Raw genomic sequence first — 16,662 nt, forward strand, 5'->3', positions numbered from 1 at the left:
GCCCAAAAAGAAAATATTGTTTTTATTATATCGTATCATTAATCAGTGTGTATTCTTGTTAGATTAGTTTAGTGTTTACACCCCCTCTGTATTGGAGTTTAATTCCTCAAAGTAAACAAGTGGGAAAAATCACAGGCAGGCGCCGCTTCTGAAGTCAAAAACTCATGACTGTCACATATTTTCCGAGAGGCCATTTCCTTCGTGCCAGGCAATAAAACATGTCGCTCGCCGAGGGAATCAAAGCATATTTCTGTTGGCGGCGCTCGACGTCAAAGGGAAGCCATTGATCGCTGTTTGCTGGAGGTTACGGCAAAGTCGTGGCTTTGTAGTCTCCTGCTTCACCGCATTGATGGGGTGCGGGGCCGTTAGAACCTTGAGATCCCTTGTCTGTTTGACGAAAAGGTGCCCCCCCCCCAGCCCTTCCAAAAAGTTCAAATCTTTGTCTCAGACTTCCTACAGGGTACAGGCAGGGGGTCCTAAGCCCGGCTCTGTAGCGTTAAGTCGTCTGAGCGAACAAACAGCGGGACATTTCTTTACCTTTGTATCCCGTTTAGGGAAGATACTACTGTATCGTTTGTTGGATCTGGCTAGACCAAAAAAAAAAAAAAAAAATAGCTTAAGAAACAAGTAGATGGTAAAATTACAGTGACGTAATTAACATAACAATGCGTTTGCTAATTTAGTGCAAGTCATCTTAAAGGAGTCACTTTGAGATGACTCACTAATTAGCAAGAATTGGATCTGGCTGATTCACGGCATCATTTGCGCTTCCATTCTAGCAATTATCAGGAGTTTATTTAGGGGCCGTCATCTGGTAAACATGCGTTGGAAGTACAGTCGTGCAAAGATAGCGGAAATAGTCCAAGTAGAAGTAGCGTTGGAACTTTGATGATTTAACCCCATACTGTCAAAACATAATTTGATGCTTGCAAGATTTGTCCATTCAAGTGAGTGTTGAGGATTGTTAAGAATTGTCGAATAATCATTTAAAATGGCGTGCACTACTTGGCTACTAGTATAGCGTATTTTTTTTTTTTTTTTTTAAAGTGATATGGAAGCTTAACTGTAATCGGAGTGGGTTTTATAATTCGGGGCATCTTTTATGTACGGAGCGTCTCCGACGGCCCAGACGAAGAAGCACCGGCAGGACAAGGGAAGGAAGAAAGAAAAAGAAAAGGGGGTAGAGTGACAGCAGACAAGAAAGAATGAGCGGAGGAGGGGGTGGCAGTGGAAAAAGGGGAGGCCAAGCGACAGAAAGAAGTGAAAGAAAAATGAGTTGAGCCATCGGTGAAATAAAGCAAGTGGGAGAAAAGTATCAAGGAAAATGAGGATGGCAGGGGCGGGGGGCCGGGGGGTGAAAGCATTTGGACGTCGAGAGCGGAGAAAGAAAAAGAGAGGGGAGGATGTCACCCATGGCTGCCACTCATCACTCACAGCCTAATGACGCTGTTTTTTTCTCCTCCCCTGCCCGCCAGTCTCCCCCCCCCCCCCCTCCCTCCCTCTCCCCGCCGTGGGAGAGAGGACGCTATGAGAGGAGTTTAGTAGGAGGGAACTCAGCCCGACCAAAGGGGGTCACTCAGAGTTCACAACGTCCAGGTGGGGCTCTGTCGTTGTTGTTGAAAGAGTCTGGACGGGGACGGCCATGATTTACACGAGACGTCCCACTTGAAAAATGACTTATAGGTTGACGTTTTGGGAGAAGTTTTGCATACAGACGCTGTCAAAACAAGCCCTGTGGTAGAAAAGGCTGGAAATGTGTCATTTGCATGCCAGGCCAGTAGGGGGTCGTATCCAAAAGCCACCCAGTCGCCATACGTATGGGTTTGGGATTTGACGTTAACGCTTTTAATTGATTTGAAATCATTTGGAGCTGCAGGTGGCTCTCTGCCCCCCAGGCACCCCAGTGGCCTGGTTTAAAGTTGCTTAGGACCTGACCTGGTACTGGCATGTTGTTGTTTGATGCATGTATGCATGCGTGCGGAGAAAACACTTCCTTCTGGGATTGGCCAGCTTCCCATGCTGAGCTTGTGTGTGTGCGTGTGTGCGTGTCAGCTCCACTTTGTCCTCGCCGTTTCTGGGAAGCGTCAGCCGTTTAGAACTCAAACGACCTGATTCTTTTTCTTTTTTTTTTTTCTCCCTCTGTCCTCCACCACCACCTCCTCCTCGCTCTCCTCCTCGCACCAAATTTGGGGAACAGCTGGGGCGGCCATGACGATGATTTGTCTCCCTCTGCCCGTCCGCTTGACAGCTTTCAGAGCGCGCACATGCTCGTACGCCGTCGCTAATAAGCACACACACGGCGATACACACTGTAAGACACGTAGCCTTATACAGAGGCCATGTTTTTGCTGGCCGCTGCCAAAACACGGCCATTTCCTTTAAGCCAGGCCAGCCATACATCAGCGTGGGGCCTCCCGGCCCGGATGGCAGGGGCTGACAGAATGACACGTGTCATTTATCAAACGAGGGGGCGCCGGGCCAGGCCGGGCCGAGCCGGGCGGGGTCTCAGACAGAGTCCCCGCATCCACAGCAGTCTTTCATGGGATGCATGGCCACAGCCCATGAACTCGTGTCTCGTGATGGCTCAAGAAAAACAAGTATATATACGGTTAGAGCCACATGCACAATAATCAGAGAACTAGAAAAAAATTCTTGACAATGCTTTGAACACATTGGAATTTACCTAGTTATGAAGTGTTCCTTCGAGGCGATTCTCACTCCCTTTCTGGCAAGAACAGGGAGACCATCATATATCAATTTGAGTAAAGCAATGCAAAAGTTCTCCATAAAGGAGTCAGATGTGCTTGCTTCAAGTTTTTTTTATTGATTCTTCCAAAGCTTTATAGCCATTTTGCTGAGCAGGAGAGTTGCAGGTATCATTTCTGTCCACTCGGGGTCACCATCCTCAGGACGCACACAATATCGGACTATGACTTTGAGTGTGTGTGGCTTTGTTCAAGGCTTTGCTGTATTTGAGTGAGTTGTGCTTTGTGACTCTCCAAACCCAGTTCTGCACTCTTAGCATGCACGCCGCTACAGTCGCGCCGCCATACGCCTCTCTTCCTCCTTCATCACGTCCTCTTCTGTGATCTCACCCCGCCGGTCGACCCTCCCCCCCCTAACCCCCACCCTCCCCGTCGTCTCCTCTTTCAAGCGCCCGTTCATTTGTCTTCATAAGCCTAATTTATTCGCCGGGCCCGCAGATGCGCGCTGACACACATCAGTCTCCCTCCCACGCCGCGTGACGCACACTCCCTGGGCGCACACCTGACCTCTCAACACGCACACACACACACGCATGCATGCGCAATGGCGCACAGTATACGTGCACGCAACACGTACTGATGTGTCATGTAGTGCACTACCTCCTAGCTTCACCCACTCAGAGCTCCTCCCCCTGTCGCATTCCTGCACATATGTAGCCATTTGTGTGCGTTTGTGCATGTTAATATGTGTGCGTGTGTATTTTTGGGGAGATAGAGGTCACTTTGGGCGGGGAGGGCCGGCTCTTTTTTATGGCGCTTTCCACACCCGCGCAGCCGTTGGTTGTCTGTCCGCGGTCGGATATTGTGCTCCGTTGAAGGATGGCTTCCTCTCTTCCTGCCTCGCTCCGGCTGGGAGGCTGCTTTGAGCCAACGTGCGCGTACACGTACACGCGTGCGCACACAGCCAAGGCATACATTCATAGTCGCATACAGACCAATTAGCTGGACATGACAAGCTCACCGCTGCATCAATTAAGCCCGAGTCCCCGTTTATTTATTTATTTTTGGATTAAACTTGCTCTACCTTTAGTTCTTGCACATGTAGATGTGAGGCCAAAATGTGGATAGATGCCTCCCGCTTCAATCTCCTACACTAATGTCGAAACGTCAACAGCGAAAACTTTGGCTAATGGAAGATCGGCCGTCACTGACACTTTGTCACTGGGTTAGAAGAAAAAAAAAAAAATGAAGTTGGCCAAGCAGAAAGGATAATAGCTTTCACGGTGCACAATTGGCGGAATTTCCCCGGTGACACATGCGGTTGAAAGCGCTCAAATATTTTGGGACGTCTCGGTCGTCCCGAGCAGACTTCCACCCGGAGGCTTTTTGTGGTTCTAATTAATTTCCCTGAAGTCACTTTTATGGCTATTCATGTTCCTTCTTTTCCTTTTTATTTCCTCTTATTTTTTAACTATCACTGAAAAGAAAACGTTGCGTCATACTTGCATTTGAACACTTACTCAATGTCTTTATTTCAATGTAGATGCAAATAAAGAGGAAAGTTTGTGACCTGACGAGACCCAAACGGTTTAGGCTGTACGCCCTCGCATCTAAATTGTTATAGAAGTCGCTCTATTTATTAGATACTATGTGTTTTAATAATCAAAATATATATCTCGCAGATTCGTGTGTTGGTTTGTATTCTAAGTCGTTGTGTGCCAGTCATCCTTCCTCGGAGCGTAACATTGTTTCCTCCGTCGCCGCTTTGGGTCCCTGGAGTCGAAAAGCTCCATTTGAACGCCTCTATTCATAGTCCAGGGACACGCTGGCATTTTTTCACAGATTCTATTGTTTTCAATAGTCGCTGAGCGGCTTTCCCCAGCGCGGAAAAACTTGAAAACTAGTCGGTCAATGCTTTTCCGCTCTCTATTGTCCACGCCGGCGTCGGTGATTTATGGTAATTATCCATCTTTTGGGGGTCATCTGTCAAGCGGCTTGTCGCTAGGCGATGGGAGCAGATGTTGTTTAGTCGGCCGCAAGACGGGAAGATGGTCCGGGGCAGCGCAGGTGAACTCAAACTGTGTGTGCGGTGGGGTGGAGAGTGTGTGTGTGTGTGTGTGTGTGTGTGTGTGTGTGTGTGTGTGTGTGTGTGTGTGTGTGTGTAGGGGGAGGATAAGAAACATCACCATTTCATTCGTAACCTTCAGTCGTAATACCTGTGATTAACTGGAGTGTATTGGAGTCAAATATGGTCTCCCAAATGCAACTCCTCGTCCATTCCGGGGCGCCTTAGCAGCATTTCAGCACGCCTGAGTGATAAATAAGCGATGGAATATATTGAAGTGTTGCTTGACCTACATGGAGTCAGCTGAGCCAATGTCTCACAGTGGCAACATTTGTAATTAGCATTAGTAACGCTTTATGTGCACTTTGCCTCCAAAAACAAACCAGATGGTTTGGAATGCCTGCGCAGCACAAGAGCACAGTTGTTGTTCCAACCCTCCACTGTGTGTGTGTGTGTGTGTGTTTGCGTGTGTACACACGGAGCCGGGGGGGTTGCACGTGCCACGAGCTAACGGCCGTTGTTTAATCTCAAAACAAACGCTCGTCGGGCGGTGCAGAGAAGCCAGCGTTGTGCGCGATTGCTCGATAATGTCAAAAACGGATCAACGGTTTTGGCCCGCGCCCTTTTCGCCAACATGGCGGTACGGTGCAGGCGGACTTAAAAGATGTGGGAAGTAATAATGTCATTTTATTTAGAGCCTCTTACCTCCTCGCAGGTCAGTGACACACACTGATCAGGCTTGTCCAAAGCCATCAGAGGTGAGTGGCAGCCAATGGAGGGCCCGGTGACAAAGCGAAACGGGACGGCCGTCGCGGAAGGTGCTCGCTAAACGGCGCGAGGGGTGGGGGGGGCCTTAGGCTGGAACACGGCGGCTAAATCAGCGGGGGTGAAAGCTGGCGGAATTGGACATTAGCGCCGCAAATGAGAGACGGGATTGGCCTCTCGGTGGAGACGACGTGAATAAATGAAGATGCGTTACAGGGGAAGATGCGTTTGTATGTGCGCGCGTACGGGAGCTTGATTGTTTTGGACGGCGTGACACAAGATGGCTGACGTATGACAAGTGCTACTTTATTGGGTAATAAAGCGCTTTGGACAAGCAGAAGTAACTGGGTAATTTGGGGAAGATTGTTCACACATGCATTTGTGTGCAAAAGTATTTGGACAACCCTCTGTGTAGCATACTTTCCGGTCAATTAATTGCGTGTCGTCGAGTTTTTTTCCATCCGTTCCCGTTAATGTAAGATTTAAATGACGGCCATTTTATATGCCAAGTACGTGAGCCAAAATGTAGTCCGCTACTCAGACGAGCGCAGCCATGGTCCAAATACCTAAACTTGCACGCGTGTGTATGCCCTTTGCTAATGTAGCATGTCAGTGTATGTGTGTGTAGGAGCTAATGTTTTAGAGGACCTCACACGTTTCCCTGCCCTGGGGGAGGTATGTTGTTCTTTGTGGTGAGGGGGTGTTGTGGTGTCCCACTGTGGTGTCACCTGTCTGCAGCAGGAAATCCTGGACTGTACACAGCAACAGTGACAGGCTCCACTCCAAACACACACAGATGGCATAGCTTCTTACACACACACACATTTTGGTTGTACCTTTTGTAGCCTTTGTCTGAGTACATTTGTTGTCATGTTGTTTAGCATTGGTTAGCCCAGTGTTTATTCTCACTTGAGTAGTTCCTGCTCCTGCACACTCGTGAATGTTAATCCAAAGGATGCAGTGTCAGATAATAGATGAAGATGCCAAGACGTGGGGATTGTTTTGGGCCACGCCCCAAAATATTCTCGCAGTCCGTCAATGTGTGCCAGGTCGTCCGCTAGTTCGCACTTCATGTGCCGCTTTCATATCGGTGGCCGACAAACTGTGCCTAGGCTGAATTGATTGGCTTCGGTTGGCAGAGAGGCCGCAGTGTGGAAAAGAAGCAGGCACCCAAGATAAAACTGTCCTGCATTTGCGAGTGTCTTGTAGTTGTTTCACTGGGTTCCCACATCCTCTCCCCGAGTGGGCTTTGTACATTTTTGACTGACAACCACAACAGACACCTCCATTTTAATCCCCCCCTCGGCCCTCCTCCCTCGCCGTCTTTTGTTCCGCCCGAAAGCAGCCACGTCAGCATCTTTCCCCATCTCTGATTGCCTTATTAGCCGGAGGTGGCACTCGCAGTGTTTTTTTTTGTTTTTTTTTTCCTGTGTCGTACACAGATGGTGGAGAAGTGGTTGTTTGGGCTTTTAGCCGTTGCGTGCCGCTCCCACAAACCTTCACGCACTTTGGCTTTCCCCCCCCCCCACTTTGTTTGTTGCGCTGTCATCTTAGCTTTTGTCTTTAACTTGAACCCACCACCTCGGCCACGTTTAGATTTCTACGCTTAGACCAGAGCATTTACAATAGGCCGAATTTGGTGAATGGCCCGAGCCGAGTGTAATTAGAATAGTTGATGGTGAGACAAAAAGGGATGCGTGTTGAGTCTTTATGCCTCCAAAAGACGCAGAAAGAGAAAAGAGGAGGGGGTGCTTGCAACAGTTGAAGCTGCAGCTTTTCCCAGGCAGCTGTGACTGGCACCTCACACACATCAGGTATTATGTCCACTCCTATTATGGGATGGAGTGCAACATGCTGTTTGAAGCTGACAGCACATCTGCCTCCTCGCTGGAGACTCATTCTGGCACCTCAGACAAGCATCTTACCCGAGATGGATTTGGGGGAGGGAAGGCGAAGGGATAGGGGGCTAGCATTTGATTTTTTTATACTCGAGAAGCCCCCCGCCACCCCCACCCGGCCCCAAACCCCTCCTGGAAATATTGAGTTTCTTTACAATGTCGCCTCATTTTGAGTCAGGCGTCTTTCAAAGCGCGACCGGGCTGTCATGTCCGCTGGCGCTTTTCCCTCGCCCCACGCTGGGAAGACTTCCACCGCCGTAGCCAAGTCCACTCCTCCCCGCCAACCACGTCTTGGCGAGGTGCCCCGAACTGGCACGCTCTCCCCTTCTCGCACCATCTCCGTTACTGGGAAGGCCAAATCGTGTGCGCACGTCCAGTCCAATTGAAGGATTGTGTCACTTTTCCCACGTGAGCCGCTACTTTAGATGTTGTGGTATGTTGGATGTTAGGTTTAGTAGTTAATCCATCAATGCAGCTTTTTCCAAGGCCTAGTAGTGGTGCAGTGTCAGTAGTAACGCTTCATCCATTTGTTCTTACTTTTTTTAAGAATATGGAATACCCACTTGTGTTCCCGGCGCACAAATATAATCTTCATGTGATTTTTTTTTTTTTTTTTTTTTAGGCTCTAGAAGTATTATTGTAAACATTTACGGTAATTCTGACTACTCTGTAATTTTCTTCCCATTTGACTGCGGAGTTGGAACGGCCACGGTGTCATTCCAAAACAGTTTAGAAAATGTCTCAATAAAGTCAAAGGTCCATTGTAGCTACGTAGGGATGACTTATTTTCCTTCAGTTGGCGTAATGGCCATGTGTCCCAATAGTTGAGTCACAGGTGTCAGATTGAAGGCCAGGTGACCATCCATCCAGCTGCCGCGGCTCTCTAAAGCGCCAGAAATGAGCCAAACCGAAAGGATTTATTTTCATTTTGGCTGAAAATGTCAAGATGAACATACAATCCCTTGTTTGCATGATTTTGACAATACCCGGTCTGTGTGTTGTAATTCAAAACCTTCATAGTCATTTGCTTGAAAGTAACCAAACATGTTTTTTTTTTATTTTCCAGCTTACGGTCCAGAGGACGAATTTGGATCCGACAAGGCAGATGAAGAGGAAACCCTTCAGGATGACGCCCTGTCTCCCGACGGACGGGACACCGACTACTTGTTCAACGACGAGGAGGACGCCGGGGATCGATTCAGCTGCCAGAACTCGCCGTTCAGCAACGGCACAAACCCGGACGCCGGCTACGCCTCGCCGCTCAGCGCGGCCAGCGACCAGCCGGCGGACCTGGAGACGCCCCCCTCGGTCAACGGCGCTCGGCAAAATCTGGAGGACAAACACGATGAGACCGTCGAGCCGCTCAACGGCCTCTCTTTGCGGGACAGTTTGGCCAAAATGAAGGCCGTCTACGCGAACTTGATGTCGGACGCCTCGTGGAGCATTGCTCCGGACGAGCCGAAAGCTCAACCGAAAGACCAGGTCGTGTTCGGCAAGAGCAACAAAAGCGAACACCACCACGAGAGCAACGGGATCCTAAACAACCACGGCCGATCAAATGTCCCGTCAAAGAGCCGGTCGAGCGGCCCCTGCGCTAGCGCCAATCTGACCCCCGCCGCTGCCGTGGCATCACGAACAGCATCCGACACCACGGGAGTCAATTCGGGGCTAGCCTACGACTGGCACCAGGCGGCTTTGGCCAAAACCTTTCGCCACACGCCCTACCAGCTTCTCCCCGAACCGAGCCTCTTCAGCACCGTCCAGCTGTACAGGCAAAACAACAAGCTGTACGGACCCGTGTTCACGGGCGCCAGTAAGTTCAGGTGCAAGGACTGCAGCGCGGCCTACGACACCTTGGTGGGCCTGACCATTCACATGAACGAGACGGGCCACTACCGCGACGACAATAAGGACACGGAGGACGATCGGGGCAAGAAGTGGTCCAAGCCTCGTAAGCGCTCCCTGCTGGAAATGGAGGGCAAAGAGGACGCCCAGAAGGTTCTCAAATGTATGTACTGCGGCCACTCCTTTGAGTCCTTGCAGGATCTCAGCGTCCACATGATCAAAACAAAACACTATCAGAAAGTGCCTCTGAAAGAACCCATGCCGGCCCTGGCCTCCAAGCTGGTCCCGCCGACCAAGAAAAGAGCCTTTCAAGAGTTAATGTCGCCCGGCTCCCCTGACTCTGCGTCCTCCGGCGTCCCGCTGGGAGAGACGGCCAAAGAGCAGAGGCTGAGCAATCCTTACGTCACGCCCAACAACCGCTACGGTTACCAGAACGGCGCCAGCTACACGTGGCAATTCGAGGCCCGCAAGGCGCAAATCCTCAAATGCATGGAGTGCGGCAGTTCCCACGACACCTTGCAGCAACTGACGGCGCACATGATGGTGACGGGTCACTTTCTCAAAGTCACCAACTCGGCGTCAAAAAAGGGGAAGCAACTGGTTTTCGATCCCTCTAGCGAGGAGAAATTTCAGTCCATCCCCTTGCCTCCGACGACTTGCAAGCTCCCGGTTCCCGACGAGAAGTCGCAGACCGACTCCCCTTTGCGGCCGGTAACGCCCGAGGAGGAGAAAGGCGAGGGAGAGGATGGTGAGGCAGAAGAAGAGACTGAAACGACATTGGAAGTAGAGACAAAAATTAAAGAAGAGAAGGAAGATCCACCTGAGAAGTCCGATAAGCCAGAGGCCAAGTCCTACCAGTATCTCAGAGAAGAGGACTTGGAGGAGGCACCTAAAGGCGGACTGGACATCTTGAAATCATTGGCAAACACGGTGTCGAGCGCAATAAGCAAGGCCCAGACGGGCACCCCGACGTGGGGCGGCTACCCCAGCATCCACGCCGCCTACCAGTTTCAGGGCTCCCTCAAGTCGACGCTTCCGTCTTGCGCCCAGGTTCAGCCTTTATTCAGCAGCAGCAGCTCCGTAAAGGTAGCGCTTCCCTCCGACTCGTCGCCCGGCAGCCCGTCGTCGTCGCCGAGCCACAAGAACAACGTCCAGGCCATGGAGAAACTGGTGGAGAAGGTGACTGGGAAAAGTCTGGGGAAAAGCGAGAAAGAAGAGAAAGGCAGGTGCGCCAAGTCACCGTCGCCCAATTGGAAGGATAAACGTGTTTCGCCCAATTCAGATAAGACCGATAGAATTCATTGGAGAAGTAAAGAGAGTAGAAAAGGTATGCGGATGAAGGAGGAGGAAGCAAGGTCTCCCAAAAAGGCCCGCGATGACGTCCGCAACAACCTGAGCATCATCACCGACCACTCCCCAGAGCGGCCCCTCCTTAACCCCCTCAGCGCACTGCAGTCGGTCATGAACACCCACTTGGGCAAAGCCGCCAAGGTGATCGCGCCCTTCGGCGACCCCTTCGCCACGCTCCACAAGCTCAACGGCAAGTCGGCGGTCACCAAGCCGGCCGACCTGTCGGCCGAGTACCAAAACGATGAGCAGCCCATGGATTTGACCAAATCGAGGAGCGCCCACGGACCGGCCCCTGCGAACGGTACCGCGGTGAACCCGCAACCGGTGTCCAAAAGCGCGTCCCGGTCATCATCCCCTCCCCTGGGCGAGAACGCTTTAATGGACATATCGGACATGGTGAAGAATCTGACGGGCCGCTCGACGCCCAAGTCCACCACGCCGTCCTCGGCGTCGGACAAGTCGGACGTCGACGGGGGGACTTTGGAGGACGGGCCGGAGGAGCTGTCCCCCGTCCAAAGGAGGAAAGGGCGGCAGTCCAACTGGAATCCGCAGCACCTCCTGATCCTCCAGGCACAGTTCGCCTCCAGCTTGCGCGAGACCGCCGAGGGGAAGTTTGTCATCAGCGACCTGGGCCCGCAGGAGCGGGTACGCATCTGCAAATTCACCGGTCTCTCCATGACCACCATCTCGCATTGGCTGGCCAATGTGAAGTACCAGCTAAAGCGGACCGGCGGCACCAAGTTCCTGAAGAACATGGACACGGGGCAGCCGTTGTTTCTGTGCGGCGACTGCGCCTCCCAGTTCAGAACTCCTTCCTCCTACATTCGCCACTTGGAGTCCCACCTGGGCTTCACCCTGCGGGACCTCTCCAAGCTCTCCATAGACTTCCTGGAGCAGCAGACGGTCGGCAGGACGGACGATAAGACCCTCGGTCAGTCGGAGTTCACGGAACACGACGACGACGGGTGCAAACCGTGCGTTAGGCCCTTCGTGACCAAGCACGCTATCAAACTGCACCTGCGCAAGACGCACGGCAACTCGCCCGAGGACCACTTGATCTTTGTCAAAGAGTTTGACAAGCAGTGACTAGGGCGCGCCGTTGCGTTACGGGACAGACGTGGCACCCAAAAAGCCAGCCTAGGTTGAATCTGCGGGAGCCACACATGTACAAAGCGTCGTCACGGCGCACACGGCCGCTTTGTGTATCACGCTTTATTTCCATGTTGAATTGGCAATGGAAAATGTTGGACAAATAAACAGTCACGTCTGGTATTTGTTGTTTGTTTACTTTGTTGTCGTTTGGGTCAAATGCGTCAAGTGTCAGGGCGATGATGAATTCTTTTGTAAAGCATAAGTTATGTTAGAACTGTTGTCTTCTGATGATGTCAAAGGGGGGAATGATCCAATCCCCTCCCATAAACACATATATAATGGAATAAAAAACTTCAAGATCGGAATAGGTTGGGTTGATGTAAGGTGCCACAATTTTACCTGTCACCCGCCGTGTCATATGCAGGACAAACCTTTTTGGTCATGACCTCAATGCTGCTCAGTCTTGTGTGTTCATTGTAGCTGATTGCAATGTAATTGCCAAAGCGGGTCAATGTTGGTGTTGAATTGAAAGTTATTGATTTGCTTTTGAATTTCATCCTGGAAATGGAATCATGGAAATAAAGCATGATACACACATGATTATGCCACATAGTGTAAGAAATCATTGATGCATTATGGCCATACTTGGTGGTGCAAGGTGTTTGGGATGGGGGGGGCTTGCACCATCCCAAAGCCAAAACATTGCAGGTTGCTGTAAATTGACCAAAACGGCGTCGCAACCGTGTTGTGGGCGCACTGCATCTTTTATGAGCCTTTGGGAACGGTCCATCTGTCGTTTTAAAAGTGGACCGGCGCTCCCCTGTTTGTGTCACGGTCAACGCGCGTATTATTTATGAGCTTGTTTGTGCATGTTTTAATGTAAAGCGGCGGGCGTACGGGCGGGCAAATGAGGGGAAGCTCCATTTTGGAACAATTGACAGCCATTGAAATGAAGGTGAAGCGGTTGAAGGGTGCTGTAAAAATGTTATTGTAGCTATTTAAGCAAGTGGCAAGGAATGAATAAATCACAGCCGCTTTCAAAAGAGCAAGCAAAAGAAAGGTAGCATCGCAAGTATTTGCATTAGTTGGGTGATTGTTGTAAACCGAATCAAGTGGGAATAATGAGCAAGCGGATGCGTGTGGGCATATTTCGCTTGTTCCAATGCCACATTGTTTGTACTGTGTAAATTTTTATAATGTTATTTTGTAAACAAAGATGGCCGAAAGCGTATAATGTTAGGTATAGTTCTGATTTTTATTTGTCATTAAGTGTGGTTACCACAAAAGCACTTGTAACACAAAAATGAAGGAACAAATTGATTTTCTTGGAGTTTATCTTGTTCATTTTCAATGATGCTATTTTTGTCTTTGGTTGTAAAATAAAGGCCATGGTTTCAACTTCAACGCTGTCACTGTGTAGTGTACAAAAGAAAGCTGGTTGAAAAACATGGAAGATGACACGTTGCAATCATAAGAATATGATCAAAATAATCTACATATATACGTAATCATTTGTGGTGTGAAGCGCAAACAAATGGGAATAGTCATTAAATCAGTATATTTTCTTTGTGTCTCATGATATTAGCTACGAATTTTAAGAAGATGATAGATTTAGGGAAGCATTTTTAATTCAATTCATAAAAAGTCACACAAACATCCCCACTGTAAGAATAGATTTAATGTGCATATGAAAAGTAAAGGACCATAGTGCAACAAGTTTGTTTAGAACTTAGCAACAGTGTGAAGGTCTTGATTTACCATATGAACCCTCTTTCAGATTTCTCCAGAAAGAAGAAACAGAAAAGACGGTCATATTCCTGAATCTTACCCGAGTGAAATAAATGTAATAAAAGTCAACTACAACTTAAAAGTAACAGGGTAGTGAAGTTATGGTTTAACAAAAGTTCAAGTGTAGGTTCCTTAATTGTGAATCTTGTCTTTTCTATCAGATGTGTGTGTTGTATTTTATTGAGCTTGTTATTAAGGAAGGCTTGATAGACTTGTGTTTTGCATTTCAGAGCCCCAAATCTCTGCCCGTGTGTTTATATAGGCAAAAAATATATATAATCCCTTTATAGTGTGGGGTGTTGGAGATAAAATAGAGAGAGGACAAAATGCACTTGTGTTTGACGCGGAGCTCGCTCGGCTTTGCCGTTCACCAGCAGAGTCGGGCACCTGATGATAAAAAACAAGAAGCCGCGGCACATTTCCACCGAGGGCATTTAAGTAGACACGGTACCGCCCCGCTCGGCTCTTGAAGGTTCGCCTCGGGCGTCTTCACTCCCGGGAACAATGAAGCTTGCGGTGTCACGCAGCAAAATGCCCCCCCACCGCTTCACTTGCTCCAACCTGGAGCTGATGGCTTTTTTTTGGGGGGGGTGCTCAGCCTTAGAAGGTTTGAGAGCCATTTAGACACAACATGGAAAGTATTGTAGTGGCATTTTTTGAAGCCCCCCTTTATTTGTCAGTGTCCAAAAGGTTATTTTAATTCAGGCCGGGCGAGAATGGATACCAAGTATAGTTATCAGGCGGCCACGAGTGTCATTCAAAAGTATCGGCTCCTCTCGGAGGCTGCCGATACCAGCCACCGATACTTAAGCCCAACAAATGACAGTTAGTGGTATTTTTAAAAAAAATTAATAAAATAGTCATTGTGTTAAGTAAAAAAAAAAAAAAAAAGTGTAGGTGAAAGGTATCGGCAGTAATTGAAGAGCCTGGCCCTATTTGTCATCATTTTGACAGGTTTGTTGATTTCTTGATAGGTGTTGGAGTCCTTCGAGTCATCTGTGAACGTGGCGTAGTCAATTGTTATTTGACAGGTCGTTCCGCTATTATGTACGAGTTCACAAGTTTGAAAAAGGGATCACCTGTAACACCGTCAGCCAGCCAGAGGCTTAACTGCATTGTTTACAAATTAATGTGTGGTTGATGTTAATGTTCCCTCCAACAAGAAGTGCAAATCCATGTTGGCTCTGAAAGCTTGACAGACTTTGCAAGAGTGACGAAGCGTAGGGAAGACAGAAGCACCCACCTGGAACGTGTTGACTCGTGAGGCTTTGACTTGTCTCGCTGGCCGTACAGTTGGAAAAATAAGAATTGTCGGGGACACGTCACATGAAAAGTAGGTTGCGGACGTCTCGGGTTGACCACAAAGCGGACGGTGACATCACCCTCCCGGAGACATTTGTGCGTGCGCGTTAGAAAATAAATAGGTTACAACTGTCGTGGCTGCCATTTCCTCATTATTCCCGACTATTCCTGGTCGGGTTGTCAAAGGCGTTTCATCCGGCCTCCTCGGCGGACAGCGTGACGAGTCTCATTCACGTGTGGTCCAAATGCTTTGCATGAGAACGGGGCCCCCAAACTCTGGCAAAGTGACACTGGGCCGACAAGCCGTCAGCGGGCGGCTGTCATATTAGGCGGCTAAATTCAGGTGACACCCATCCGGCGGCCTCACCCGGGCCGACCTGACACCGCTTCGTGTTCCCCGCTGTCTTTTTCTGAGGGGCTTTGTTAGCCGGGGTGGGAGCGGAGAGAGGAGGGGAGGGGGCGCTTTTTTAATCAGCATGACGAACCCGTGCGCGTGCACGCGCATACTGGATGCGGGTGCAAGCATCCGCCGAGGGCAGCGGGCCGGCCGGCGTGCCATCATTAGTCCAGGGCGACGCGGCGAGCTTCTGACACATGTCGACGTGAGCTTTCATTCGACCTCCGCGAGGAGCATCCGCATTATGCATAAAGGCGCTACTGTCACCAAGTTGGGGAGGTTGGACGACGTAGTCGTGAAAGCCTCCTACGTGACTTATACAGAGTCCAAAATGTCAGGGCGCAACATCAGTTATAGGAACGTATCAGAAAATGTGGTGTGAGCGCCGTTGCTGTGTATTTGCTGTTTGCTCTCCCCCAAAGGTCAGCGACCTTTTAGAAACCAAGAATGAGTAAAAGGAAGCAATGAAGTACATCATAACCCCCCTGCCCCCTTGCCAATGTTGCCTATGTTAAAGAAGAAATTTCATAATGTGTCATTTACCTTCCAAGAAGAGCTGGAGAAAAACATGCGACATGAGCGGGGAATGTGAAAGAAGACAGCCTTGGCGCCATTCATCCGAGAGCCTTTTGACAATGTTTGGCAGTCACCGTGGTGCGATCAGGTGGGTCGACACGCACACGTAGCAAGCCGATTGTCCCATTACGTGTTATGTCCGTACTCCAAAGCATTTTTTGTTGCAGGTAGAGAAGGAGCCAATCGCATGCTGTTGCAATGCTTGTGTGCTGGGGCAGATGAAAGGACACCTGAGAAGTCCTTGAGAAGGTAGGCCAAGAAGATGTTTGCTTCTGTTGACATGCCAAAGCTCATCCTGCACACGAGTTAATTTCCAGAAAGGCCGCCCACACTGATGTGACTCGTTGTTTTGGTGCCCAATTATGAAGAGAGCAATTAAAGAAGAAGTCAAATGCGTAAAAAGAATATGCAAATGATCAGTGGAGGCGTTTGTCCGATAATGTCGCGTCTCTAAGCTCTTTTATTTGTAAGTGAAATATTCCCTGATCCACCGTGACAAACAAACAGAAGCGATAATCCTATTATGTTATTTTTTTGTTGGGGGGGTGCTTTTTGTTTTCCTTCTACAGTCACTCAAATGTGTTGTTGTTATTGATTAAAAAATAAATAAATAGCGGATGCATCCCTTTCACGGATTGTAAGAAAACGTTTTGTTAGGGCTAAGACTGAAGTGAATGCCAAAATAAAAAATGCCGAAAAAGTAGAATCAAAGTTAGCAGACGTAATTCACGGTAATTGGGTCCTTTGTTGCTGTAATGCTTGGGAAAGTTTAGGTCAGTGGAAGGCTTTAAGAGCCGCCGGAGGGACGCAAAGCCAACACGTCAAGTCCGAGATGGGCACTTTTGAAGGAAGCTTTGAGAAGCGTTTTAAGCTGTAAAG

The 16,662-nt window shown here is 49.3% G+C and overlaps 1 protein-coding gene across 12 annotated transcripts in view; it reads left to right on the forward strand.

The window, feature by feature from the left end:
• The window catches only part of LOC148379693 (teashirt homolog 1-like), an 81,222-nt gene that overhangs the window by 60,009 nt on the left and 4,551 nt on the right, over nucleotides 1-16,662 (forward strand). For 7 of the 12 annotated variants that reach the window (XR_015855224.1, XR_015855222.1, XR_015855225.1 and 4 more), the window contains exons 5-6: nucleotides 15,759-15,871; nucleotides 15,951-16,032. Coding sequence is in view for 3 of the 12 variants with exons in the window: in XM_088366120.1 (XP_088222246.1) it covers nucleotides 8,500-11,714 (3,215 nt within the window). In the remaining 9 variants the exon portion in view is untranslated. Of the gene's footprint in view, nucleotides 1-8,499; nucleotides 13,125-15,758; nucleotides 15,872-15,950; nucleotides 16,033-16,662 lie in introns of those variants that run through there. The other 5 variants (XM_088366120.1, XM_088366117.1, XM_088366118.1 and 2 more) reach the window with 2 other exon arrangements.

This window comes from Syngnathus floridae, chromosome 21 (genome assembly GCF_059516105.1).
Source record: "Syngnathus floridae isolate MCC-2025c chromosome 21, RoL_Sflo_1.0, whole genome shotgun sequence".
Lineage (NCBI taxonomy): Eukaryota > Metazoa > Chordata > Actinopteri > Syngnathiformes > Syngnathidae > Syngnathus > Syngnathus floridae.